General features: G+C 34.2%; 3 protein-coding genes across 7 annotated transcripts; 1 reads left to right on the forward strand and 2 right to left on the reverse strand.

Annotated features, from left to right (window-relative positions):
- Positions 1-347: 347 nt before the first annotated feature.
- Positions 348-4953, reverse strand: LOC105335725 (pre-mRNA-splicing factor 38B). 4 transcript variants are annotated; one of them, XM_011439778.4, is made up of 7 exons: positions 4830-4953; positions 4258-4429; positions 3637-3705; positions 3270-3421; positions 2887-2947; positions 1908-2206; positions 348-1407 (listed from the first exon to the last, which is right to left on the reverse strand). In XM_011439778.4, the coding sequence occupies exons 2-7, from the start codon at positions 4411-4413 to the stop codon at positions 840-842; spliced, it is 1305 nt and encodes a 434-aa protein (XP_011438080.3). In that variant the 5' UTR covers positions 4414-4429; positions 4830-4953; the 3' UTR covers positions 348-839. The 4 variants fall into 4 exon arrangements, with proteins under 4 accessions (XP_011438080.3, XP_019925962.3, XP_011438081.3 ...); XM_020070403.3 differs by having other exon boundaries at positions 4855-4895; XM_011439779.4 differs by lacking the exon at positions 4830-4953 and adding an exon at positions 4605-4624.
- Positions 4954-5311: 358 nt separating this feature from the next.
- Positions 5312-14160, forward strand: LOC105335728 (serine beta-lactamase-like protein LACTB, mitochondrial). The gene is made up of 9 exons (XM_011439783.4): positions 5312-5495; positions 6482-6654; positions 7455-7521; positions 7811-8001; positions 8123-8203; positions 10552-10576; positions 11310-11456; positions 12299-12464; positions 12998-14160. The coding sequence occupies exons 1-9, from the start codon at positions 5354-5356 to the stop codon at positions 13554-13556; spliced, it is 1551 nt and encodes a 516-aa protein (XP_011438085.3). The 5' UTR covers positions 5312-5353; the 3' UTR covers positions 13557-14160.
- LOC105335727 (uncharacterized) lies at positions 14161-27378 on the reverse strand. Of its 2 annotated transcripts, XM_011439782.4 has the most exons (10): positions 26867-27378; positions 24828-25671; positions 22273-22351; positions 21068-21199; positions 19368-20593; positions 18826-19123; positions 18348-18644; positions 17839-18038; positions 17470-17493; positions 16345-16485 (listed from the first exon to the last, which is right to left on the reverse strand). In XM_011439782.4, exons 1-9 carry the CDS (start codon positions 27122-27124, stop codon positions 17486-17488), a joined length of 3342 nt encoding a protein of 1113 aa, XP_011438084.3. In that variant the 5' UTR covers positions 27125-27378; the 3' UTR covers positions 16345-16485; positions 17470-17485. The 2 variants fall into 2 exon arrangements, with proteins under 2 accessions (XP_011438083.3, XP_011438084.3); XM_011439781.4 differs by lacking the exon at positions 17470-17493 and having other exon boundaries at positions 14161-16485.
- Between the last annotated feature and the right edge of the window lie 3 nt (positions 27379-27381).

The raw sequence follows: 27381 nt of genomic DNA on the forward strand, positions 1-27381 counted from the left end.
TCATGGAAATTCATGTGCACTGTATGTGTCCAAAATGTATAGTCTTGTTTTTAAAACACGTTATTAATAAAAAAATTAAAATGGATAGACAATTCTCTCGAAATTAAAAAAAAGAAACAAAATGCCAACACTTTTGACTAAACATGGCTCTTTGTGTAACTATTTGGTATAGTGGAAGCTTTCACTTTGACGCTGTTTGGTTTTTTGTTTACTTTTGAAGTTGTGCTATTTATAGTAACATTGGCAATTTGCCTGCCTACAGCCCGGCTAATAAAACTGAAATTATTTCTAGACTGTATTGGAACCCTCATCTATACAAACCAATTGAAAGTAATCAAAAGAGAAAGTTTGATGGAAATCTTTTATTATAAAATATATGATGGCTAAAAACTGTTTCACAATCAAAAGATGGAAAATGAGGTTCATGGCATTTAAGTAAAATACAACTAGACAATGCATAACACTATATATATGACTCATTTGTTGCACCTATGATGATGGATCAAAATGAATATAATGAATATGCGACATTCAATATCATATGTTATTGCAGTTTACCAATTGCAATTCGATTTTCTATTTGTAGCGCAGTTTACATACATGTACGGTACATTGTGAGCTCTCAATTGTTTGATTGAATAAAAACAAATTAAAATTACTACACCTCAGTATTCTGTTTTGAAAAGAGACAAATACCAAAGGTGCTGAACACCAAATAATATTAAAAAGTGTTTGATCCCATTGTTTCCTTTTCATGTAAAAAATCACAAAAAATGTAAATGAACATGAATAACGTTGATGATTCAAAGGCAGACTCTTGCACTAAACCATTAGTTAGATCAAGAAGCATTTTTTGCATGCTCTTCCTCTCTAGCTGGGGAGAGCTGTTCAACATCTCGGTTATGTTTGGAGTGTGATTTATGCTTAGAGTTTCGTTCCTGCGACCTTGACCTATGTTTATGCTTTTTTTCCTTTTTCCTCTTTGGTTCCCGTGACCCCGACCTTGAACGATGTGACTTTGACCCTGAATGTGTTGACTGTTCTTTGCTCCTTGAACGAGATCTTTGTCTTTGCTTGTCTCTGCTTCGTGACCTTGACCGTTTTCGCGACCTCTCTTTGCTCCTTGACCTATGACCCATTTGCTTTTCTCTACTTCTGGAGCGGTCACCTCTTTTGGCTCTTTCCTGTCTCCTGCGCTCTCTTTCCAGCTCCCGAGCAAAATCATTCCTTGGGGACCGGGATCGTCTCCTGGAGGGGGAGTGTCTGTGTGGACTCCTTCTTCTGTACGGTGACCTTGCCCTTTCTCTCCCTGGAGATCTCCTCGGTGATCTGGACCTTCGTCTTCTTGGAGATCTTGATCTTCGCCTTGGTGATGATCGATTTTGTGAACGTCTGTATTCTGGAGATCTACAAAATATGAATAAACATTTTTACTTTCTGCTTCATAACTATGAAAGCTTAAGAATCTTTAATATTCATGGTGGCTCAATTTTCATAGATTTTAAGGAAATCATTCAATCAAGAAATAAGATAATCAACAATTTTTTTTTATATTTCCACTTATCATCAAAGTCAATCCACAAAAAAATGTCCCTATGAACATGTGAAACACACAGCACTCAATGAAATTGCTCCCACAAGTTTAAATGATTCAACAGTATTCATCAAAATCCATTAAAATGTGCATACTATTAAGTAAAAGCTGTGGACATTTTTTACTTTCCATAGCCTAAATAATATAAGACCTCTCATAGAGACACCAGTAATACGTTGTGGTACAAATGTACATGTATGAAATAAAGGACCCCCTGTACATACATATATTCAATTATAAACAGAGAATGCTGGGTTAAAGACATGGTGAATTACACCACAGACAAGAGAACATGACATATTTGAGTGGGTACCTTCTGTGTTGGACACTTTTCTCGGCTTCACCGAATGACACCTCTCCATCAGGGATGTGTCTGGGTCTCCTCGGCTCCTCCCTCTCGGGCTCGGGCTCAGGTTCCTCCTCCTCCTCTTCTTCCTCCTGGTACCCCGGGGCCTGAGGGGGCCTCTCCTTCAGCTTCTGCATGAGGTCCTTCTGGATGGGTACAGGGATCCTGGGAAACAAGGTAGAGTACCACTCCAATTTGACCATCCACTGACGGAGCACCTCCCCCATGGTCATCTTGTGTCCTCCTCCCGCCTTCACATCTATTTCCTGAAATTTTTTGGAAAACAAAGCTTGAATCTGAATCAATGAAACTATCATAAAAGGCCTTTATATAGGTGTTGCTCTAGACTCTTTTGACACAAAAGAAAGAAATCAAATGATATTAATTTCAATAAATAGGGCCAAAACAACAATGCTGCTATTATTTCAAGAAGTACATGGTACTTCTTGTGCACAGTCATACATAAAAAGTGCAAATGTTAGTATTTTTATATTTTATCATATCAAATGCAATCTTTGTAAAATATCTAAACACATATATAGTCATATATATATACACTTGGAGACTGAATTTTCTACATACACACATTTTCAAAAACCACAAATACATGTTGGTAAATAACAAGAGATGGTGAATAGCTTAACCTCTTCAGGACCAGCTGTAGACAAGGATCGGCCTGTACCCCACAGAGACTAGAGCTAACACCCTGTAGTATACAAACAGCAGTCAATACAAACATACAATGTACACCATACATACAATACTTTAGTCTTCATTTTATATTTATTTATGAAACAGATTTCCTACTTTAGTAAAGATAATTTTAATTTTCAGCAAAAATTTGTGCTTCGAAATGTAGACTGGCATTATAAAGTCAAAATCTAAAGTAGGAAAGTCTGTTTGGGTGACATTACCCGGCTTTGGCAGACAAGCTGTCCTTTCATACCTCCTCATCATCCAGGTACGGCTCGTACCAGTCCCACATATCCTTGGGGTCCTGACAATATCTACAACATCAGGTAAAGCCAGTCAACAATGATCAACAGTGATACAAAATTCATTATATGGGTGATATTCATCTGATATTTGACAGAGATCAATGCATGGCAGTTTTCTGACCAATAATCATGGGTCTCCCCCCCCCCCCCCCCCCAGGAAAAACTTAAAGATCCTATATTCTTTTGCCCCCCCCCCCCCCCTTTCAAAATAATAATGATAAATTTTATTAAGAATATTTTCAAAATAAACACCTAGATTAATACCTGTTTTCAGGCGTAGTAACTGTGATGTAAATTTTTGAAGACAGTGACATGAATATTGAGGACTGACCTGATGTACATGAATCCCAGTCCTCTGATGTAAGGGGAATCCTTGTGTGTGATCAATCCCATCAGCTGTTTACGTGTTAATTTCAGCGTATACAGCTTGTACAGTAAACAGTATGCACTGGAGACTATTCCACCCGCACCCACTCCTCTTACCTGTAGATTATTATAACACAGAGAGATAAATGGAAAAATTTCATTGGGGATAATTACAAACAAGGAAAATTTACAGATAGAAAATATTTAAAGACAATTGTAGTAAATAGAGAAAAATTCCATGGCAATACATATATATTCTCTTGAAAACTATCCTACATCATTCAAAGAAATATGATGGAAAAATAGGTTGAGAGAGAGAATGAGAGACCTACCCCTCCACACATTCCTGTTTGTCCTGCAGTTTTTCTGCTTCCCTTTTCCCATGGTTCTAAATGGTCAACCTGTTAAATTTGATTTTTCTTTAAGTAAGATAGTATTATTAATCAAACATAACAGTCAAAGAACTTTACAATGTAAAGCTACATGTAAACCCTGTCCCAAGATATCCTTGATTCACATTTTGCTTAATTCTTCGATATTCATAAATACCTTACTGGCGTGCGACCAGTTCTCGCCGAGTACCATTTCTCGCCAGTACATTGTGACGTCATTTTATCAACACATGAAAATATAGACGAAAAATGACATCACAATGTACTGGCGAGAAAAGGTACTCGGCGAGAACTGGTCGCACGCCAGTAGTGTTTAAATGATGTTCATTCATTAGTATGAAAAAATTTCCAATATTTTCCCTTTCAAATGCCCCCTCTAACTTATCAGGTTTTTATACACTGCTAAAAATTGGTTTTGCAACAGACTCAGATGATAGCATTGATATTCCAAGTGACTTCTGAATGGAGAAAAAATGTAAACATTCCATATTATAAATCTCCGTAACAAATCAGTTTTTGTGTTGAAGTGAAAATGCTATAAAGGTCTTACCTCTCACTCACCTTGTAGTATATTTCATCAATAACCTCATGGTAGGTTTTTAACTCATACAAATTGACTTTGAAGTATGGTGATGCCTGAATATTTGTCAATATCAATGGATTCATGTTCATCGTTTTCTCATTCCCCCAGTTTGGGAGTGGATTGTTAGGTGCCATGGTGTTTCTCTGTTATCTAAAGTAAAAGTAACAGAGGTCAAAATAATTAAGTTACATTCGCCGGTCTAGGTATCTTGAATTTATCAACAGAAATAAATATTGAAATCTAAAGGAAACAAAGGGATATAACTTTCACGTGCGTTCAAAAATTAGGATATATAAATCAATTAAGGAATAAAACTGATACCTACAGATGAACTTTTTGAAGTAATTAGCTGTTTGTCATCAATATTTACGACCAAATCGGCATTTATGACGGTAAAATTCGTAATCAGAACTTCTTTAAACAATGATTTCTCTAGTTTCAATCCACTAAACATGGCGATTAAAATTTAACCATTTATATCATTATTTACATCATAAATTTAAAACATACATGATAAAGTATCTTTTTTTAATCTAAAATATACACGTACCTATATATTTCATACAGAGCCTCACCCAAAACGTTTTCAAACCATTAAAAACGACCGAGCACCGATTATGCGATCGCCGGAAATGGAATACCACTTTTAACCCAAAGTTTGTGAATAACCTGAATGAACATTCGAAATACAATTTTCATGATTTTTATTTTTTAGAAATTAGAAAAAAGTAACAAAAGCGTAGAGTTGTTGCAAAAAAATATATTATTTAGTAGCGTTCAACAGAGCTGTTCAAAGATACAAGCAAAAATGTTTTACATAATGGCTTCATGACTGTTTGTGAAACGATTATTATAACGTTAATGCAATTTTTTAAATACCGTTGTGAAACCAATTATTGAATCATTTCATTGAAAATATTCAAAGTATCATATTTTGAATATTATCGTTCAGACTATGGAAAAGTCAGACATATTTGGTTACAAATTAGGGATTGTTGTGTCTAGTTGGGTAATTTGATACCCCAAAAGATTAGTGTAGGGTCGGTTTCAAAAGTAGATAAATTTAAGGATAAAATGGTCGTGGGTCTGCGTCTGATAAGATGTTCCAAAAATTGCCGTGGTTATGTTTACAGAAATATCTTTAGTGGCGCAAGACAGTATAACAATGGATGGCCCACGAACTATTTCAAGAAAATTGCAGCTAACGTTTGCATAGGTTTGTTTTCTTCTTGATCTGTTTTGAAAGGGGGGGGGGGCGGCATTGTGCTTACTCAATAATAGGCTTTGTCAGTTGTTACCTTCTCTTCTAAATTTGGGAAAAATTTCATTCCTGAATTTTTATTATTTTTTGTTGGGAGGGTTTAATTAATTAAAAAGGGGAGAAATAATCTATGAAGGACCAGACTAGGATTTCCAGACTAGGATTTGAACCAATTTTAACTTTTAAGGCCCCGAAATCTGTCAGAAGCTTGACCTGCTGAAATATCCGAATCTAGTAATCAAGTTTGTCAGACTGTAAAATTTTTACACCTCAAATGACCTTTGCCCTCAAGAATCAACAGCCTGTAACGGGATGGGAGAAATAATGACGGACCAGACCGGGATTCGAACCCAGGCCCTTTGAATCTCTAGTCAGGTGCTCTATCAACTGAGCTATCTGGTGCCGGTATTTGAACCGGTCTGGCCGTCACAAGTCCAAGTGCATTAAGGTACTTTCCACTAGCTGGCAGATGTGGTAGTTCCAGGGGTTGCACAGCTCAGCTACCACAAATGTAATTAAATGGGAGAAATAATGAATGACCAAATTGGGTTTGAACCTGGACCCCCTGAATCTGTATTAATTATACCAACAGAGCTATCTGGCCCAGGTGATCAAACCAGTCTGTCCATCACATTCCTTCTCTCTAAAATGATCTTCACCGTCTTAGGTTCTTTTCCCTGTAGGAGTTAACTTGTCAGTTCTAGGGGCTGGTCATAGCACCAAATGTGATGCGATAGGAGAAATAATGATTAATTAGTCAGAAGACCAAGATATGAACCTAAATGCCCCCCTGAATCTGTAGTCAGGTGCTCTACCAACTGAGCTATCAGATATCTGGCCCTGAAGATTGAACTAGTCTGACTCTTCCAAGGGTTCCCCAAGAATATCTATCATGTTAATATAAACTTGTGCTTCTAATGTCCATCTTGACCTGTTTACAGCAACTGGAATAGGGGTTAGCGCTTTGACTCTCTATACCCTGACCGCGGAGTGTAAACAGTCCCCGCAGACAGAGGAGAAAGAGAGCACGGCTAATGCTATGAAAGTCCAACAGAAGCAACTGTCCCTGGAAGAAACAATAGAAAGGGCCAGAGATATTGTACAACGGGCAAAGGTATGTCAATGTTCAAGTGTACAGATTCAGAAAATTCCAGAGGTTATATGTGTGTATCTGTTAACTTAGTAAGCTTACCTTATCTATCAGAATAACAATGAGGTCTCCTTGAAATTTATGTTTGAACATGATTGTTCTGATATTCGGAGTCAGATACCATATGTATTCATTTATGACGATTTCATTATTTCTATAGTATAAACTTAGTTTTGCTATTAATTTTGTATCGCAAAATATAAAACTTGTTGAAATTATGTCAGTTGTAATACTTCGTACAATAAAACATTTTTTGAATCACAAATATTTTTTAATAATGACAAATACAAAAAAGGAATGAATTTACTTTTCCTTCATTTTTTGCAAAATTTGCATCTGATTCAGGCAAAACAGTATGCATGAAAACAAAAAATACATAATTTATTGGAGTCATCATGTCAGTCTGTCAAATCATCTTTCTTTTCATCCAACTCCATTACTTTATTTTAAACAAAATACAGGGAATACTTGACTGAAAGGCTTGTATCATGACCTTTGAATGTGTCATGACCTTGACCCAACATTATTTGACCAAGGTCAAGTTTACATCATCATCACACATGGTGTTTATCCGGGGGAATTAGTCATTTGTTTACAGCTCTAGTTGTTATAGTAACGATCTTCAGTTCATTTTACAGATTTGGATGATAAATATCAATTATAGTAGAGTATCCAAATCCTGTAACATTATATTCAGCCATTCTGTTTTATGAAATAAACATTTAAAAATAATCATAAGATACCCCTTTTTTTTCACTATCCAGGATGAGACTGGGAGCCCGGGTTTGGTGGTAGGTGTCAGTATCAATGGAAAAACTGTATGGGCAGAAGGTACATCTAAATTTAACGGAGTTAAATTACATTCCAAGTTCATACAGAGAATTATAAACACTGTAAAGTAACTTAAACAAAATCATTTCATAAACTTGCACAAACTATACCAACTCTAAACCTATACTGAATGGCTATTCTAATAGACAAATGAAAGTCCATTAATTGCCGAACTCGGGGAAACTCTGCATGATGTTGTGAGGATGAGAAGAAATCATGAATGTTATAATTCTTTGTATCTGATGAATATTATAGTAATTAGTAAACGACTTGTGCATTGTCTACCAAGGTCTGGGATATGCAGACATAGAGAACAGAATCAAGATGTCTCCTGAGACAGTTCTTAGGATTGCCAGTATCAGTAAGCCCATCACCATGGCAGCAGTTGCTAAGCAGTGGGAGTTGGGCAAACTAGACTTGGACAAACCAGTGCAGTTGTATGTACCATCCTTCCCAGAGAAAGAAATCAATGGTGTCAAAGTGAGTTAAAAATTGCTAAAATAGTTCTATTTTTATAGAGCTTTTTAAATTGACTCCATCAATTGTAAATACCTTGTGATTTTACCCTGAATTTCATTCATATTTTTAAATGTTTTCCCAGGTAAATATAACAACTCGCCAACTTGTATCTCATATGGGAGGGATTCGTCATTACCGCAAGGACTATATGAAAAAAAATAAGGTATGTTTCAATGCTTTACGCAAGCCCTATAGTGATCAGTCCATCCATCCTTCCATCCATCTGTCTGTCTGTCTGTCCGAGATCTCTTGTCCAGAGCATATCTTCTCTCCTCTTGGCCCAATCTGGCTCAAAATTTCACCCACAGAGTGCCTTTTGGTAAAGGGTGTGCAGTGACCTTGAACCATGTTTCTAGGTCAAAGCTGGAGGTCATTGCAGAATTAAATGAAAATCCTTGTCCGGAGCATATTTTCTCTCCCCTTAATCCAATTTGGCTCAAACTACACTCACAGAATGCTTATGGTCAAAGGGTGTGCAGTGAGCTTTAAGTTTGTAGGTCAAAGTCATATTTGATCATGCAAAAATTCTTTTTTTTCAGAGCATTTGTAATCTCCACTTAACCATATTTGGCTCATACTTCACATAAGCAGAGCTTTTGAGTAAAGAATGTGCAGTGACCTTGAACCAAGTTTCAATGTCAAAGCTGAAGGTCATAGCAGAATTATATGAAAAATCCATGTCTGGAGCATATCTTTTCTCCCTATGGTCCAATTTGGCTCGTACTTCACTCACAGAGTGCCTACGATCAAAGGGTGTGCAGTGACCTTGAATGATGTGTGTAGGTCAAGTGTCAAGGTCATCTTGGATCATGCGAAATTCTTTTTTCGGACCATATATATACTCTCCACTTGGCCTAATTCGGCTCTTATTTCACTTTAACAGAGCATTTAAGTTAATGGTATGCAGTGACTATAATTTGAACGAAGTCAATGTGACGGTCTTAGTTTTAGACTATAGAATATTTCCCATTTGTATGGTGGCATATCTCTGCCCCTTGTGTGCAAGTTATTTTCTCTTCATTATGTTGACATGCAAGATAAATATGTTGACATGCAAGATAGTTATGTCAACATGCAACATAACTATGTTGACATGCAAGAAAACTGCAATCAAATAAGAGTTATAAAAAATCTCAAATATCGCCAACAAGTGACATCCAAGATACTAGATACGCTACGATGTCAACATGCAACTTATTTCTGTTAAAATGTTAACATACAACTTATTTATGTTAACATGCAAGATAAATATGCTAACATGCAACTTATTTATGTTAACATGCAACTTATTTATGTCGACATGCAACTTATTTATGTCAACATGCAACTTAATTATGTTAACATGCAAGATAAATATGTTGACATGCAACATATTTATGTCAACATGCAAGTTAGTTATGTTGACATGCAACTTATAAATTGCATGTCAACATATTTATCTCGCATGTAAACATAACTAAGTTGCATGTTGACATATTCATCTCGCATGTCGACATAAGTAAGTTGCATGTCGACATAAAAAAGTTGCATGTCGACATAAATAAGTTGCATGTTGACATAAATAAGTTGCATGTCAGCATATTTATCTTGCATGTTAACATAAATAAGTTGTGTGTCGACATAAAAAGGTAGCATCTAACATCTTGGATGTCACAGGTGGGCGGTATTTCAGATTTTTCGGGATTTTTGTATAATTCATATCAGATTGCAATTTCTTGTATGACAACATAGTTATGTTGCATGTTGACATAACTATCTTGCATGTCAACATATTTATCTTGCATGTCGACATATTTGATAGAAAAATAAATTGCACGCAAGGGGCAGAGATATGCCACCATACATTTGCTTAATCTTGCTTAGGTTGAACAAAAAATGCCAGTATGTAAGGGGTAATAAGATTGAATTAAAAGTTTAATGCCAGCTGGAAATTTATAGGACAAGGTCAAAGAAAAATTCTCTGAAATGGTTATCATCCTATTGTCCATTATTTAAGTGGGGTCCTTTGAGATGGTCACCATCTCAATTTGTCTAGTTTCCAATGAAGTTCAACTAGTTTGAAATGTATCAAGTTCATAGACATCAATGTAAATAACAGTCAGTGTGAATGTTCCTCTCTTGTCTGGCCACCATTGCATGAGAAGGATATGTCTTGTAAGCTCATTGATGTATTGACTAATGCAGCTAAAGCGTAACCAAAGATCATTAACATGACATCAAGAAGCTTGTAGAATCCAAGCTGGTCACATGCAACATCACATGAATTATCAAGTTGTTAATACTTGTAAATTCCTTATTTTACGCGAGTACTAAATTCCGTGATTCAACCGTTTTCCATCAAATCGCCAGAACAAAAAATCGCGAATGCTGAATTTTTATCATAGTTTCTTGTAATTAATATATCTGAAAAATATATCTAAAAAAATGTTTATATATGCATTTTTTCTCTCTATTTTGTTCACTGTTTAAGTTCACCTATCAGTTGTACAGTTGTATATTTTTCTTTTATAGGAAACTGATGAGAAGGCCAATGCAAGTGAGTTGAGGTTTAATAAATATAAAAATGATTTCACTTGGTATGTTGTTTTGAAATAGAAGTCTTTTTATATCTGTATTCCTTAAATATACATAGAACTTATCATTGAATGAAAAAACCATTTTGTGATGATCAAGGGACCACAAAAGATAGCCATTTTCTCAGCAAACTTGGAATCATTCTTTGGCTTTTATGGAGTGATTAGTACAGTTGGGGATGTGATCAAATCCAATAAAGCCCAAAGGGCTTTATGATAGATTTGATCAACTACCGACTGTAATGATCACCCCCATCAAAGTCAAAGAATAATTCCTATTTTGCTTATGGTATATTTACATCATTTATTTATCATTATATGTAAAATTAAAGTTTTGATATTTTTACTTTACTTTTATCTTGCAAACCTTACTTGTGCCCCAACTGTGTACGTTAAGTATACATCAATTCTTAAAGTAATGTCTATTATGTCTGTGTATTATCATGCAGTGAAAAATACTAAATGATGCTGTTTCACATACCAAATTTAGACAATGTGCCGATGATAAAATTTGATTTGTAGTTTTATCACAGACAAAGACTGAAAAATGTAGAGAGAGAGAGAGAAAGAGCGTGTGTGTGTTAAAGCACAGTAGAGTAGACTGTAAAGACTTTTGGATGTTTACCATGCCATGCATTTACAAGCTTTTCTGAGAAAGCCTAAGCTTAGCTTAGTGCAGTTTTACTGTAATAACAGGCAAGAATACTGGACAAAAAACCAAAAACAAAGCAGAGGAGCAGTTGACCGAGATGGAGCTGGATGAATATTTCATAACAAAATCATTCCAAAGTGTGACTGAGAGCTTGTCTTTATTCAAGGATGACCCACTGGTCCACAGTCCAGGTAAAGAATTCTTTGAAAATATAGTCCAGGTAAAAGGATACCTGTAAAACATCATGCTGGCATTTACATAACAGTCAAAGCAAAATACTCAGGTCTTTGATAATTTACCTTGAATGGTATATGTATAGGTGATATAATGGACTTGTCCATGCAAAGTATTACCAGTATATATTTCTATCTATCTTAAAAAGTCCAGGTAAACAGTAAGATAGCGATTGTGGTTTATATCAAGATATAGGATGCAGTCCACAGCGCAGGTAATGCCCTCAATTAACAGAGCAATTTATCGAATTCTGGTTTCTTGTAGGTTTGGTGTACCAAAATGGCATCCACACTGTATTTTTAATTTACTGTAAACCAACTTTTATTTGAATGTGAGAAAATTTTGGGTCTTCTAAAATAGCTAGGATATTTTTGTAGAGAATATTTTTTTCCACAAACCTGTCTTTCAAATAGCCAATCCATATATTTGTTTAAGATTACATTTTTACCTACATTTAGGCTTGGTCACAAAATATAGACACACAAACTATTTTCGCTTTGGTAAAGTTGTTGCACATTACAATTGGTATACAGTATTATCCAGCGAACATCCATGTTTTTTCTAATGCTAGATAAAATAAAAATGAAGTTTGTGGTCTCAGAAATGCCATTAGTATTATAAAACCCCAAAAGCTTGCTGGATATGATACATGGATATATACACTATTTTATCAATAAATATCATATCCAGGTAGACCCATGTTACTGTCAGTATAAGGGAACTTATTACTAAATACGGGTATTAACTGAAATTTTTTGTTCTTGTGTTGTTTTTTAAACTATTGTTGTATGCTCAACAGGAAGTGAGTTCTTGTATTCAACGCATGCCTGGACCTTGATAAGTGCCATTCTAGAGGCTGTGGCCAAAGAACCTTTTGAGAAACACATCATCAAAATGGCAAAAGAACTAGGAATGGACCACACCTACCTAGATGAAAATTCTCCCCTTATTTACCACAGAGGAAGGTAAGATGGCTGTCTCAACGTATATCCAATCAATGAACATGTAGAAAATTGGTATGATATAGTTCCAAGTCTTGATCAAATTCTATAATACTATTTAAAGCGCTAAGCATAGCCCAGCGCTTTATTGTCGTTAGACTTCTACTTCCAGTGCATTGAATATAACCGCCCCCTATGAGCAGAAGTATACATCATTTAAACTGGTTAGGGAACCAGTTTCAGGGGTTTATGCACATAACTGCACGGGCTATAATTGTAAATCTAATGTACAGGGTATTGTGAATTAAATGTAGGGGGCTTACATACATCATTGCAGTGGCTACAATGCAGTGATAAGGAAATATACAGATATTTGTTATATACAAACAGAAGCTGGGTTAGCTGTTTCAGTACTTTGAGTACTTTGATTTTACGTAGTAATCAATCACAAACTAATAGGATGAGTATTGCCATATCTGAAGCAAAGAAATTTAGTTGCACCAATTATTGTAAGTATTCTGTGACTCCTTTTTTATTATGACATATGAATTTTTCAGACATTATATGAAGAACAAATCAGGAAAGAAATTGATAAATTGCCCATACGTAGACTTGTCTTATAAATGGGCAGGAGGAGGCTTGCTATCCACCGTCACTGACCTTCTGCAATTCGGGAACGTCATGTTATACAGTTATCAAATTCCTAGTTCCTCATCCAAACATAACAGTGCCAAAAACTCGGCTGTTAACCAAAACAATACTGTCAAACCGGGCTTTCTGAAGCCAGAAACAGTGAAATCCGTGTGGGCACCTTTGTATAAATATGGGAAAAAAGCTGACTTTTTCTATGGCATGGGCTGGTTTGTGAATGAAGAGAACCAAAAGTATGGCCAAGGAAAGCAGACTAAATTCTGTGTCTCCCACACAGGGAATGCTGTGGGGGGAAGCAGTGTTCTTTTGATTCTTCCACCATCGTCCAAAGCTATGGATAATCCACCCAAAGGCGTGGTTGTAGCCATTATTGTAAACATGATCTCAGTAAACCTCGATCCTGCTGCAAGAGATGTAGCAGAATTGTTTGAAAACTACTACCTCGGACAAGATGAATCTGCATAAGATAAAGCATAATATACAAGGGTATATGTTAATTTATAAATCGTTATGACTGGTGTATGTTTGACAGAAGTGAATATGAATGATTGGTTTCTATTTACAGTTGTATAAATATATTTGACATCAAATTGTAGTTTCTTAATTTTCTATAAATCATGTCTCTTTCCTTGACTAAAAAAATTTATTTTTATCATATTTAATATTAAGAAAAATATATCCTCGAATGTAAAATCACTAATTATTGGTTAAAAACAAAAACCCTAAAAAGTATTGTTTTATATTTAAACCAGTATGAGAGTAACATTTTATGATTGTTACACATTGATTGATATTATACCGATTATGATACTTGCAATAAAAGTTGTCAATCAGAATTTTTCTAATTAGTACTTGAAATGATTTATATTTGGCTAATGGTTTAGCAGAAATTAGCTTTTGCCTTTTGGTTCATTCCAGTTTAGTCTGCAAGTGCTTTGCTGTTAAGTTACACGGAATGAATGCTCATTGAAGTTTATAATATTCATTTCTTGCAACCACAATCAAAATAGTCTCTATTGTATTTCTTTAGTTTTTATTCGACATTTTGAAATAAAACTCTCTGTAAACATTAATGTTGGAATCATTTTTAATAAATATACTTGTAAAAATCATGAAGCACATAAATAAACAGTAAATAATGCTGTAATATCAAAAGTTATACATGTTAAAATCACAACATTCATGGCAAGATTGTTAAATCTGCGTAGAAGATACCAGCTCCACACTTTGTTGTGTATAAAATACAGTATTGTACCATTACACTGTTAATAAATTCAAAAGTTATGAGTATATGTATTTTACTCTTTATGTTTTGTTACAAAAACCAAAAAAAAAAATATTTCAATATTGATCATTGACAAAGTAACAAGATAAAAGAACCCTATAACTGAATTGCTTACAATTAATCAGTAAATTACATTGGAGATTATATCTGACTGATCAGACTATGAAGAAAATGAAGGATTTAGAGAGAATAAATTTATTTGAAATTAGAGTAATTTATTTTTAGTTACCAAATGTTTATTGCTCAAATGCACCCTTCTCTGTGTTTAGTTGATCAAATGTAATTGAATAGTGAAGTCTGATGTCAAAATGTATCACTGAGGGGTTTGAAATTAATTAGAGAAAGTACACTTATTTGATGATATTTATATATTTATTTATTGGATGTGCAGAGCACAAAATAGGTTTTTACAATGATGAGTAAAAATTACTAACTAAAAATAATTATTTAATTAAGTGATACTTGTATAATAAATTCTCAGACAATCCCATTGTCATAACATATGGTTTTTGAGTACACAAAATCGATGCTAATCACAAGTGGCTTACCAATGATGAGACAACCCAAACTTACGATACATTTCACTCAAAATATTAAAAAGTCTAATGTTTGCTGTACAGCTAAAATCAATTAAATGATAGGTCTATATCACCAAAGAATTTACTTTCAAAAATGTTTGTAGAACAACAATGTAGGATTGAATGAATTCTGATTGGAAGTGTATAAATACAACAAAAGCTGTGATCGAGGTTCGTAGAACAACAATGTGGGATTGAATGAATTCTGATTGGAAGTGTATAAATACAACAATAGCTGTGAGGTTTGTAGTACATGTACAACAATGTGGGATTGAATGAATTCTGATTGGAAGTGTATAAATACAACAAAAGCTGTGAGGCTTGTAGAACAACAATGTGGGATTGAATGAATTCTGATTGGAAGTGTATAAATACAACAAAAGCTGTGAGGTTTGTAGTACATGTACAACAATGTGGGATTGAATGAATTCTGATTGGAAGTGTATATGCATGCATGAATACAAAAAAAAATGTGAGGGTGTTCAAACAGTTCTATGGAAGACGCTAGAGCAGTAACAATATAGTACATGTATACATGTATTGTAAAAACCAAAATGGTGTAATTTACATGTGTATCTTAGCTATACATGATTGTATATGCAAGAAAATATAAATGCATACATTGATAGTACATTGCAAGGATATAAATTTAAAAAATAATATCATAATCAATGTTCCTACTAGAATATAAAGTTTTGGTCTTGCAACATTAGGTGTTTGTGTATTAACTGTCTTGTTAGCTCAAATTATCCAAGTACAAGCTAGGATAAAAATGTACACAACCAATTTGCTGATATACTGCTGAATCATATGAAATATTTGGGGCTGGTTTTAATTGATTATTTATTTAATGTTTGAAAAGTTCATTAGAATGTAAATTTGTGAATTTGTTTAGGTAAATTGATAAAGATATAATTCGTTGAGACGTCACAATTAATATGATAAGGGTTCTCATGAATATCACAGAACTTTATCCCGCAGAAAATTTAAGCTAATGATTCCAGAGTAAATGTATTTCTAAAATAAAACTAAATTCATGGACATTTGTTTATGTTTTAAAAAAAAGAAATAATCATCATATATATTCTTAGAATACAAAAAAGTGTCTGTTTATATTAGCACATATTAAATGAGTAAAGTGCTGATTGACAAATGTGCTGAATGGTAGATAAGAAAATAATTTATGTTTTATCTTTTTTTAAGCATGGTTTGTTTCACAAGACACTGGTAAACCCTAACTATTGTAAAATGGCTAAAGGAGGGCTGGTTTTGAATATCAAATTTTAATGTTTTTGCACCATAAACTCGGATAAAAGGAATCATCTATGTTCTTCATGAATGTCTTTGCGGGACAATAAAGGAAGAATCTTGACTATGAGGGTTTGGTCCGCCATAAGATCATAGACATCATCAAGCGAGGTATCACTGATGTTGAATCCATTTACTTCTAATATCTCGTCGCCTACATTAAGTAGTCCGGCAAAACGTTCATCAGCATCCGCCTCTTCCGAAAATCTTGAAACAAAGATTCCTGTCCAAAAGAAATTATTTAATCATAAAAGATAATTGAAGGAAATAGATTATCAAGTTTTTAATTCTTGACAATAAGGATTTTGAATTCAAATAAGTACATAATGGTACATGGAAAATGTTAACAAGATGTTAACAAGATTTCGTTGATTTCGTTCTTAAGTTGATCCACGAAATTAAGTATTCATTGAAGTGCAATTTCTATTAAAATTTTGTATTGATAGGGTCATTGGCCATGAATTTATGTATCCTTGTAACTGTGATTTTCACTTTATCTTTATCCATGAAAATTGATACCCTTGAATATTAATGAAACCACAGTTTATGAAGTATAAGTATACCAAATATAAGATAATTATTAAAAAATCTACTATCAGAGTTGTAGTTATCTCCCTTATTTAAAGAGTGTGCTACCATTAAGCATATAGAAGAAGTATGAATATATACACAAATCTTGAATATTAGATTTGAATATTCATAATCTCCCTTATTTAAGAGTGAGCTTCCGTTTAGCATATATAAAAGAAGAATGAATATATTTATACACAAAACTATTATAGTTCTAGACTATTACAAAGAAAAGGATGTTAACTATAGAAGCTTCTTGTTTGTAATAAAAGCTATCAGTTGGGAAAGAATAACTCAAGTCTAAATAGTACCACAATGTATCACCCTGTCAAACTACATGTATAGTTAAGGAAACTATCTCACATCTTCTATTGTACCTATATATCCCTATGAAATGCTTCATTCAGAGATAAGTTGTGAAAAAGGTGAGTGAAACAATTCTAACTTCTTTCAAAATTTGTCATTGACTATGGTATCTTTAGTTTTCATAAACACAAAACATTTGCAAATCAAAAGTGACAAAAAATCATGTGACTGTAAAATCTGTAACTTGTTAGATGAACTTAAGATACCAAAATCACCAAAAAAAAAGAAACAGAGCACCAATAAAAACTGCATTCACAACCTAACTACTTACCAACTCCAAGAAACCGTCACACACCTTGGAAATTTAAAACAATTCACTTTACCGTTTTTATGTTTGTTTGAATTTTTATTGTTGAACCATTTTCAGTAAAAAGGGTCAGAGTATAAGAATTCAAAATATGTATCAATATATACATCAAACTGCTTTTTTTAATACATGTACAGAGTTTATGGTATTAAGTTTAATAGGTCCTTGCAAAAACAAGTTCCACTTATTTAGATTCAATAGGAAAGTTGCTCTTGTCTAAATATACATACAAATAGTTTTTTCAGCTTCCTAAAGATATTCAATATACAGTTCATACACGTCCATGTTACGGATATGATTATCCCGGGGTTTTTAGAATTCCTGCAGACTTACCGTGTTTGAACTGAGTGCTCCCCCTTGCAATATAGAATCCGATTGGTCCTTTGTGTCTCCTGTTAAGCTCCACTGTCTGGGTCCCATCAGAGTGCACCTCCCTGAGCTGACTGACAGAGACCTCCTCCTCCGACGTCCTGGACTCGATAGAACTACATGGACCAGTCACTAACTCTTTGTTTGTTGACTCCATTACACCTCTGAAATTAATTTTAATTTTATCAGTGGTTATAAATGGTATAAATGTACTACTTATTTGTCACACTGTAGTGTAAATCATGTGATTCATTAATGCTTCAAGACGATGTTGAGCATGCTGCAGATATTTATCAGTATATAATAAGATAATTATTTTCAAAAAATAGGAAATAATTTAAAGAATCTTAGATGTCTCAAAAAATTCATCACTGAATATGTATATACATGTACTAAGAAGTTTCAGTTTTAAGTTAATATCATATATCCTTATACTAAAACAAGTATTTGTAATGAAATGAAATACTATTTACCCATGCCCAGAAAATTCTGCTGATTTATGTTTGGTACTCCTTCTTGCAAAGAATTTCTTCAGGGACCTCCCTTTCTTGGGTTTTGGAGGTTTCCCTTGCGGTGGAACATCCGAGGGGAATTCCAGTTCCTCTGGTCTAAATTCCCCCTGAGTTTTGTTGATGCCTTTGTCCAGACTCACCGCCTTCCGCAGGGTCTTAAACTTGCTCTTTGCTGCAGCCTTAAAGTTGCTCATCTTGTTTGACAGGGATATCCTGGACCCACTAAGCTCCTTGCTTTTGGACAAGTTGGTGGTGCTTCTGTTTTAGATATATATACACACAGGTTTAAATACACCAGAACTTCTAAATGCATGACCATTAGTTGGTTTCAGCAAAATGTGGTAAACAATCAGAAAACTAGGTGAAACTACTTTAATATTTCTTGTTGCTAAGTATAACTTTAAAATTAAAATAATACCATAAAATGATAGTCAATTACCCATAATTCCTGACAGGAAGGGGAGGAACATCCTGATTGTTGTTGTGAGAAGTTCCTGCTACATTGGGTGTACTCTGTGAGACTTCTCGACTCAGCATTGATCCACATTCTGCCCCACTACTGGTAAAACTGTACGCTCTATCATCATGAGGTCTAACCCCCTCCTCTGGACCATTTAGCTTACCCTTCTCAGTCTCTGAATCACCCATGTCTAGTTTTCTGTTCACACGCTTCACCTTGGCATAAATGGGATGAGAGGTATCAGACTTATCTTCCTTCCTGTCTCGTCTTTGATCAACTATAAAATCAGTCAAACATCTCTGTCATATTAAATTTTCTATCATATAACCATGATAATGAAAAAAATCTAAACATTTTTATGTTCCAAAATAATTTTGTAATGTTACAATCAATGTCTTTAATATAAAAAGACCCAATATGTTTTAACATTTGTTTCAATTTAATGGTCTTATAATTTTTTTTTTTAAATATTCATATTACATGTATTCAGTAACACTAAAAAGCAATGCATGAATTTTAACCTGTTATAGCAAGTTGTCTGATGCCTTCATCATCTGAGCATACAACAGTTGCATAGTCAGAATCCTGAGGATCATATATGTCCTCCATCAATCCAGTTTGTGGTCCAGCATTGTCCTGAAAAACATGGTTATTGTCCGATTCCAAAGAGAGGTCGGGAGAGCCAGAAAGAGGCTCTGAATTCACAGACTCTGGTAAAGAAGCTGACGATTCTCTGCTGACTGACACATAGGTCTTTGTCCCATTCTCTCTAGATTTATTTTTGATGTTCATTCCCTGGTCATCTGATTTTGGATCTTTTTCAAATGTTAGAGGCGTAGCAAACACATTGTCTGAATCACTCTCAATTATATCTTCTACATCTAGACCCAGTCGGTCCATCTTGATCACGGAGGCTTCGTATGGCGTCAGTCTCTCTGGTCCTGAGAGGCTGGAACTACCTGTATCAACCTCTTCAAGATGTCTAACATGATCCTCATTTAAATCTGCTTGCTTAAGATCTTTCTTAAACTGTTGCTTCACTTCTGGTTTGGTTAAACCTGACCTTGAAGGGTCTTCATCATCAGAGGACAAACTTTCGGTGGAGATACAGTCTTTACAGTCTTCAGAGGTAGTTGGTGTTTTCTGTAAGCGATGTTTGTGTGTGAACTGATTGTCAATGTCTGCATTGAGGGCTATCTGGGAAGATATGAGTGTCTTTTCAGAATAATCAGAATCACTAGACCCAGACAGTTTCCTTGAATGTCTTCTGATCTCCTGCTCAAGTTTAGGATTGAACTTGAATGCACCATCATCACGAAAGAAGGCTCCTGGCTCTGACTTCTCAAGAAGAGAACTCTCTGATTTACATTTGAATGTTTGAACACTCTCTCTTCTCTCTTCTCTTTTTGGATCAACAGGGTCGAAGTTGAAAGTTTTATCTGTTCTCCTTGGTGTACACAGTACTGAAGCATTGCTGCCACTAACACAGTTCTTCCATGTTGGGGCACTATTGGCCCTTGCTGTTAAGCACCGTTTCACTATCTTGTATGGAGTTGGCTTTTTTCGTTGCTGGTAGACTTCTCGAACAAATAAATCATCTTCTGTGATGGTTGGAAGCCCAAGACTGGGGTCTGAGTCATCAACTTCCTCCTCTTCTTGCTGGTGCACAGACCTAAACTGGTATCCTGACAATACAGGATTGTGTTGAATTTCTTGAATTATGGAATCATCATCACTATCTCTTCTCCTACAAAATACAGTACAAAGGGTATGTTATATAGATATACTAGAGGCATACTTAGATTATCTTTCAATTTAACACAGACTAAATTCATTGTTCATTTTCGCAAGGTGATACAGTACTTCTATCAGTGGACATTCTGGTACTGTAGGTCTTTAAACCGAGGAATTAATATCCATGTAAAATTCAGAGAAGTACATCTCTAGGATTTTAAAGCCTCGCTTTTTTTTTTCAAAGAGATGTAAACTAAATGTACTTATGATAAAAATTATGCATTCGTGATTTAATATTTTTGCGATTTGATGCAAAACGGTTCAATTGTGGAATTAAATATTCGCGTAAAATAAGGAATCTATAGGGAATCTACAGCATGCTTTCCCAAAGATTTTTCTTATTTTGATGTAAAACTTTGGATTTACAATGCCACAACCCAACAGCCATGCAAAGCTAACAAACGCCCTTTTTAAAGTCGATCATTACCTTGATTTCTTGGAGCCTGCTTTATTCCACATTCCTAGAAATTCCAACTTGTCTGGTGCTAACCCTTGGTGACTAAATTCAACAGCAGACATCGGTCTACGAGATGAGTGATACTCTTCCCACATAGAAGCCCTTAAATGGAATAACAATGCATTAGACATGTAATAATGATCAATACTTTGTTAAGTAGTGCAATATCAAAGCTACCCGTTATGATAATTTAGACTTTTGGTCTGTGTGGTCTGAAAGAGCTGTATTTAAGAATAAATTGGTATTATATAAATAGCTCTACCTTGGCCCAATTTGAAGAATTTACAATGTTACCTTAAATACTTATTTTTGGGGAAAGTGAAAAGGATTTATTTTTTCACAAGTGTCATGTAACCCCAACCTAATCAATGACAGATTTTATAATATATCCACTTCCAAGAAAAGAGATAAAGAATTTGCATGTCTAAGGTTCATTGAGGGCAGAAACATTGGAATTCATAATATACCAGTAAATTCTCCATTACCCTCTGAAAATCTACTTATATACAAGGTACATGTATATACAGTTGTGTTTGAAAATTCTTACCATGCAACAACTCAAAAGAGACTGATAAAATTTAAAATATAATAAAAGAAAACTAAAAAAGAAATTCATCTTTCCTATTTTCAAAATCATCATACATTTTGATGAATAATCATAATTAATGATTTAGAAATCATAAAAGCTTAATTAATTCTTTTTGTATTGAATACTCCATATAAAATTCTAGCTCATATGGCATCCATATCAACCTATCATGAATTTATGCTCAATCTAATATTGTACAACAATAGAAGGTACTTCAAATAGCAGACACAAGAAGCCAGTTTAGCAGACAGACAAACTAAAAACATTACTGGTAAATAGAAATGTCTTAATTTCTTTTAAAAATCAAAAACCAGATAGAACTAAACTGATATACATTCAGCTATATTAATTTAAATGTTAAGCTTGCTACATAAAGAGTAAAAAATTTATCAAAACTTAATGAGATGTAATCACTTTCAAATTACTAGAACATGACAAAATAAACTAAAACAAGACATCTCAAATGTTTATATTTCAAATGTGCTGTAAAATCAAGGGTCATTAGTTCTTGCAGACAGAGACATAGAAAACTGACTCCTCCGAAGATGTTTCTGGTGGCAACGAATCAGAAAGATAAGATACGTACCCGTTGTAGAGGTCTCTTCTGGATTTATCCGACCTAGTTCTTGGTAATGGCTGAGCGATGCCCGAGTCCACATCTGAATCTGTAGAAAGAGAGTACATTGAACTTGAGAAGAATACATCTCCAGAACTCGATCACGTCACCACGTTTGTATGTAAACATTTCTAGGACACATCAATCTTATGACTAGTCAATGATCGTTAAATCATAAAAAATGTATGATTGATGTATTTCTCTCAACTTTTAATATTTCACTACATGTTAATTGATTTGAGATACTTCATAAAATAACTTATGTTCCTCTATAAACAACCACCCCCCCCCCCCCCCCCCCCAACAAATTGGAAGCAATTTATTAGCACAATACTAATTCATATACTTCAAACCAATTAATATTGAAATGAAGTGCAGAGTTCTACGACACATAAATCACCTTAATTTGCTGCATCATAAGTTTAGTGAGTCATACACCATACTGGTATTATGGTAATTGGTATGGAATAAAGTTTGAGTTACGAACTGACAGGTAAAAATTGTGCTGATGGATTGCAATTTTACTTGAACTTAATTCATACCTAAACCTCTTCTAGTACATTGATAAAATAAAAACAAACATAAATCAAATTGAATGTACCATATATTTGAAGGGGTGGTGGAGGCATTTTATTAAATAATATAGCTCTCTTTCTATGATTTTAAATTCTATTTATCACACATCAAAAGCACATTAAAATTGCACTCAATTTAAGCCCATGAAGTATAGTGTAAACATTTGGAGTACCATATAGATCCTCTGTTTATTACATTTCGCTGCCCCTGAGACTGGAAATGTTGTATTCTTTTCCAGTTAAGGAGGAACCCTACCAATATATGTGCTATGACAGCCTTTTCTATCCAAACAATGAAATCAAATGATTTAATATAAGATGTACACAAAGAAATACATCTGCCACCACCTCCCCCTTTTTCCTCCACCTACCACTGCATGCTGCACTCTTGATACTGGCTATGCTTGAGTTTTATTTCCCTCTAAAAGTGTTTGTTGCAATTAAGTGAACCTCCCATCAAGAAAATCAAAGCAAACTATTCAAACAAATTACAAGCAATCTCTGTTACCAAATTCTATCCTACTGATTGTATGTTAAAACCTTGTTTGTGCAATTTAAAGTTTTAATTTGTCCTTTGAGGGAGTTTTTAACCCAATTTGGATTCCTTTTAGGTCTTTATCAATGTAAAAAATGTTGTCAAGTTCTTTTAATCAATGGCATTTAAAGAATCAGCTCCTATTTTTAATGACACAAATAAATTAATGGATTGCAAGGATAAATTCTCAAGGGAATTCTCAATGATATCACACTAACATCTTAGAAATATGTTATGATTCAATGCATATTTTATCATGAAGTGTGACAATTTTGTATTTCAATTACAGGTATTAATAATTCAAATCACAAAATTAATATTCTTAAATATTGGGAGCTATAGAGTCATACAACAATTTACATTAATATATTGAACATTTGAAACTGGCATTACAAAGTTTTGAGAAAAACCAATATAACTGCTAGTTTTTTCCAATATTGTTGTAAAAATTTCTGACACGTACTTTTCAAAGAAGAGATGTTTATAAATTTAAACAAAGAGAAATTTTATATAGGATGCCTATTATTTCATTTGATCCCTGTGGGAAAATGTGCCTAGAAAACAAAGAGTTGATACCTGGTGCTGCTACATTGTATAGATAAAACACGGGACTCTCAATATTGATTGGAGCCATTATTGATGGACATGCCGATACCTAACATTCTGTCTGATAAGCTCCCCTCTAAAATATGCCATTTATGGGTAAATATCAATAAGATTATTTACCTGTCGGCTAACCAAACAAAACCAAGCCCTCAAAACAACACCCCTAACGGACAATGTATGTAATGCGGGCAAATCTATACATCTATTTAACGTACCAGAGCTATTCTAAGCTTTTATGTTAACTTCTGGCTTTCTTTTGGCTTCGAGATATGTTGCCTAAACAGTTTATACAATCTGTACCCATTCGTCTACAACAACATTGACTCCAGATTTTGTTTGACGTTAAAAAAAAGATTTTAGATTCTTGCAGTGTTTTGAAAAACTAAACACAAAGTCAGTACTATATTTTAGGAATAAGTTATTATTGAAAACCCTAATCTCCAACCAAGGACCACTAGAAATCAATGAAAAACCTAACAAAAGGTATCAATGACAGGTGTAAACCCAGGAAATTTTTGAGTGATAGATGGCAAGGGTGACTCTAGTGCAAATAGATAATGTTTTAACATATCTTTGAAATGGAATATTGGTATGATATTTTGCATGGGCCTTTTGGAATATTTGTTAGATCTTTTTGTAAACATCAAGGTTTAATGCTGTATGTGGTATATGTACAATTTCAACTTATAGTGACAATATATCTACGTAAAATGATTATGCAAAGTGTGAGCAACATTTAATTCAAAATTTGATGAGGCATCAATGAAATTTTGTGAAAACAAAAAAAAAATAGTACACAGTTACTCTACCTTTGTTGTAGTTAAGCACCATGTTGTCATTCTGCTGTTGGTATCCTCCGGCATAACTCCATCGTTTCTCTTGGCGCAAAATGTCTCGATTCCCATGCCCACCATTTGTTTCAAACAGAATGTTGTTGTTCCTAGGGGATAGGTGTGTTGGTCCTAAGTTAGAGGACTGCACAGAAGAGGAATCCAGGTCAATGGCACTATCTGGAGGAGAATCCGGACAAAACGCTCGCCAGTGAGAAGAGTCCGTAAAGGCACTACCAGTAATTTGTGGAGATTCCAGTCTGGATCTGTAACTTTGAAGTTGCTTTTCTTTCTTCTCAAGTTCAAGTTCCAACAATTTAATTCTCTCTGGAGTATTATCACTCTCTGAATAACTGGCTCTATGATTTCTTACTTGAGATTTCAATTCACCATTATTCTCACCAAACCTATGACCATAAGATGTGACATGAGACAAGGACCTTGGGAGAGAACTACCTCGAGTAGCACCATATTCGGAATGTCTTTCAGCTCGGTCTAAAATCAGAGATGGAGTAGGACTTGTCAAACATGATCTTGGGTGTCGATGGTGTCCAAATATCTTCTCCATTTCTCTGTCCCATTTTGTCACATGCATCCTTTCTGAACTGATACTCCTAGCATCATCATCATAATGAACTTCATCATCAAAATGCACATGTAGTCCAGAATTGAACATTCGTCTTGAAGGTCTCCTGGAATCATTAAGAGTTTTTCTATGAAAAGAATGGGGATATCTGTTATACAGACATTGGAAGTAATCTGAATTCATCCCATTCTCATCATGACTGCCTTTTCCAATATCTCGTCGTTTATTTTTCAAATCCTGCAAGTAAAAGAGAACATTTATTTTGAATATTAACTGATGCACTAAATATCACTAACTTTAACTGTACAAGATACATATATATCTATATTGCCTCCATGCATTCATAAAAGCTATAAAGTAACAGAAATGTCATGGTTCAAAATGATACAGACCAGGACTGTTCTGTCGTACTAAATATTGGACTAAATTACAGTGTGATGCTGTGAAGTTGAATTAGTACATTGATTATATATACACCAATAATATATACCTATCACAGTGACTGAAACTGCCTCGGGCAATTCTGACAAGGTGCAAAATGATTCATCAGTATAAACACAGCATATTTTGTATATACATGCGCATGCATTAATATAAAAAGGAAAAGGTAAATCTCTCTCTCTCACTCTCTCTCTCTCATTACACACACAGACTTATACAGAATTCGAAGAAATAAAATCAATTAACATTAATTTTAATCAGGTAATAAAGGCAATCATTTGTCCATTATATTATAAATGCATGTCAATTAATTAGAGTTTAGATGATACTAAGTGCTAGTATATACACCAAAGTAGATATCTCTACAAAGAATTTTCTCATTAGATCCAGTCATTGGCTATGCAATTTGCATATGATGAAATATAAATGAGATAAAACAAAATATCATATCAAATGACAGACACTCTAGTGTTTCCGTTCATGTGTGTGAGAACATGAATATAACATAAACAGTGACTATATATATAATTATTATCATACAGATATGTTAAATTCCAAAGCATTCCAAATGCAATGTATGTTTTCACATTTAGTTCGAGGAAAATATATGATTAAAAAATTTACATAATTAAGTTGTTGTAAGACATGTAAATGTTTTAATACTGGTTAAATCTAAAACAATGAAGATTGATATGTTAATCATGTTGAGTGTATCAATGAGTTACAGGTGTATCACACATTATATATAAAATTCAGTACATGTACATCCTCTCCCCCGCATTATTTTGATATTAACCTACAGTTAAAAAAAAAGTGATGTTCACATTTGCACAATCAACATCATAATAATCTTTTATCATAAAAGTATAACTTCAGTTCTGAATCTGCTATTTTGTCTGTAAGGTGAATTGCAAATATGTAAACATTCTATAATAAAATGCATGCAGGCTAACATCTATTATATTTTTTATATTAAATCACACATATATACCTGTAATGATTTCGATCGCATTGCATAGTTTTTGCTCTTGCTTCTTTCTCCAGCTTCACTTGATAGGTCTAAACCTGAAGGATCGGCTCCATGTACGAAAGGGTTCCCACCCTGATCGTGCTGGTCCCCATCAATAGATTCCTCCGGTTTCTTTGACGAATTGTCAGTTCTTTTCCTAGCAATTCTACCGGACTTTATTAGTTTATCGTAGTACGACCGGTGTGTGGGAAGCCCATTGTTTAATCTCAATTCATCCATTGTGTTATTCAGTTTTGACAATTATCACAAGTCGACAGGTGCGCGAAAAATCTCGAGTGTTGATAAAGTTTTTTTTAGAAATCCTTCACATATCCAGCAGGTTTCTGTTTGAATCTGTTGTATAAGTGGAAATACTGTGCCATATCGTTTTCATTTGGGATAGCACACACACCGCGGATCTTACACTTTTCCTTATTTCATTGATTTTTAAGCTTACACTTCTAGTCATTCAACCATATTCAACAATGTGACCCATC

This window comes from Magallana gigas, chromosome 2 (assembly GCF_963853765.1).
Source record: "Magallana gigas chromosome 2, xbMagGiga1.1, whole genome shotgun sequence".
Classification (NCBI taxonomy): domain Eukaryota; kingdom Metazoa; phylum Mollusca; class Bivalvia; order Ostreida; family Ostreidae; genus Magallana; species Magallana gigas.

Coding starts and splice junctions, on each gene's coding strand:
- LOC105335725 (XM_011439778.4), bottom strand. CDS start 4,413: ATGGCACCTAACAATCCACTCCCAAACTGGGGGAATGAGAAAACGATG. Junction 3,422..3,636: donor AAACAGGAATGTGTGGAGGG/GTAGGTCTCTCA, acceptor AATAATCTACAG/GTAAGAGGAGTGGGTGCGGG. Junction 2,207..2,886: donor CGTACCTGGATGATGAGGAG/GTATGAAAGGAC, acceptor AAAAAATTTCAG/GAAATAGATGTGAAGGCGGG.
- LOC105335728 (XM_011439783.4), top strand. CDS start 5,354: ATGGTCGTGGGTCTGCGTCTGATAAGATGTTCCAAAAATTGCCGTGGT. Junction 5,496..6,481: donor TGCAGCTAACGTTTGCATAG/GTTTGTTTTCTT, acceptor ACCTGTTTACAG/CAACTGGAATAGGGGTTAGC. Junction 12,465..12,997: donor CTTATTTACCACAGAGGAAG/GTAAGATGGCTG, acceptor TGAATTTTTCAG/ACATTATATGAAGAACAAAT.
- LOC105335727 (XM_011439781.4), bottom strand. CDS start 27,124: ATGGATGAATTGAGATTAAACAATGGGCTTCCCACACACCGGTCGTAC. Junction 18,039..18,347: donor GCAGAATTTTCTGGGCATGG/GTAAATAGTATT, acceptor AATTAATTTCAG/AGGTGTAATGGAGTCAACAA. Junction 16,486..17,838: donor GAGCACTCAGTTCAAACACG/GTAAGTCTGCAG, acceptor TCTTTTGGACAG/GAATCTTTGTTTCAAGATTT.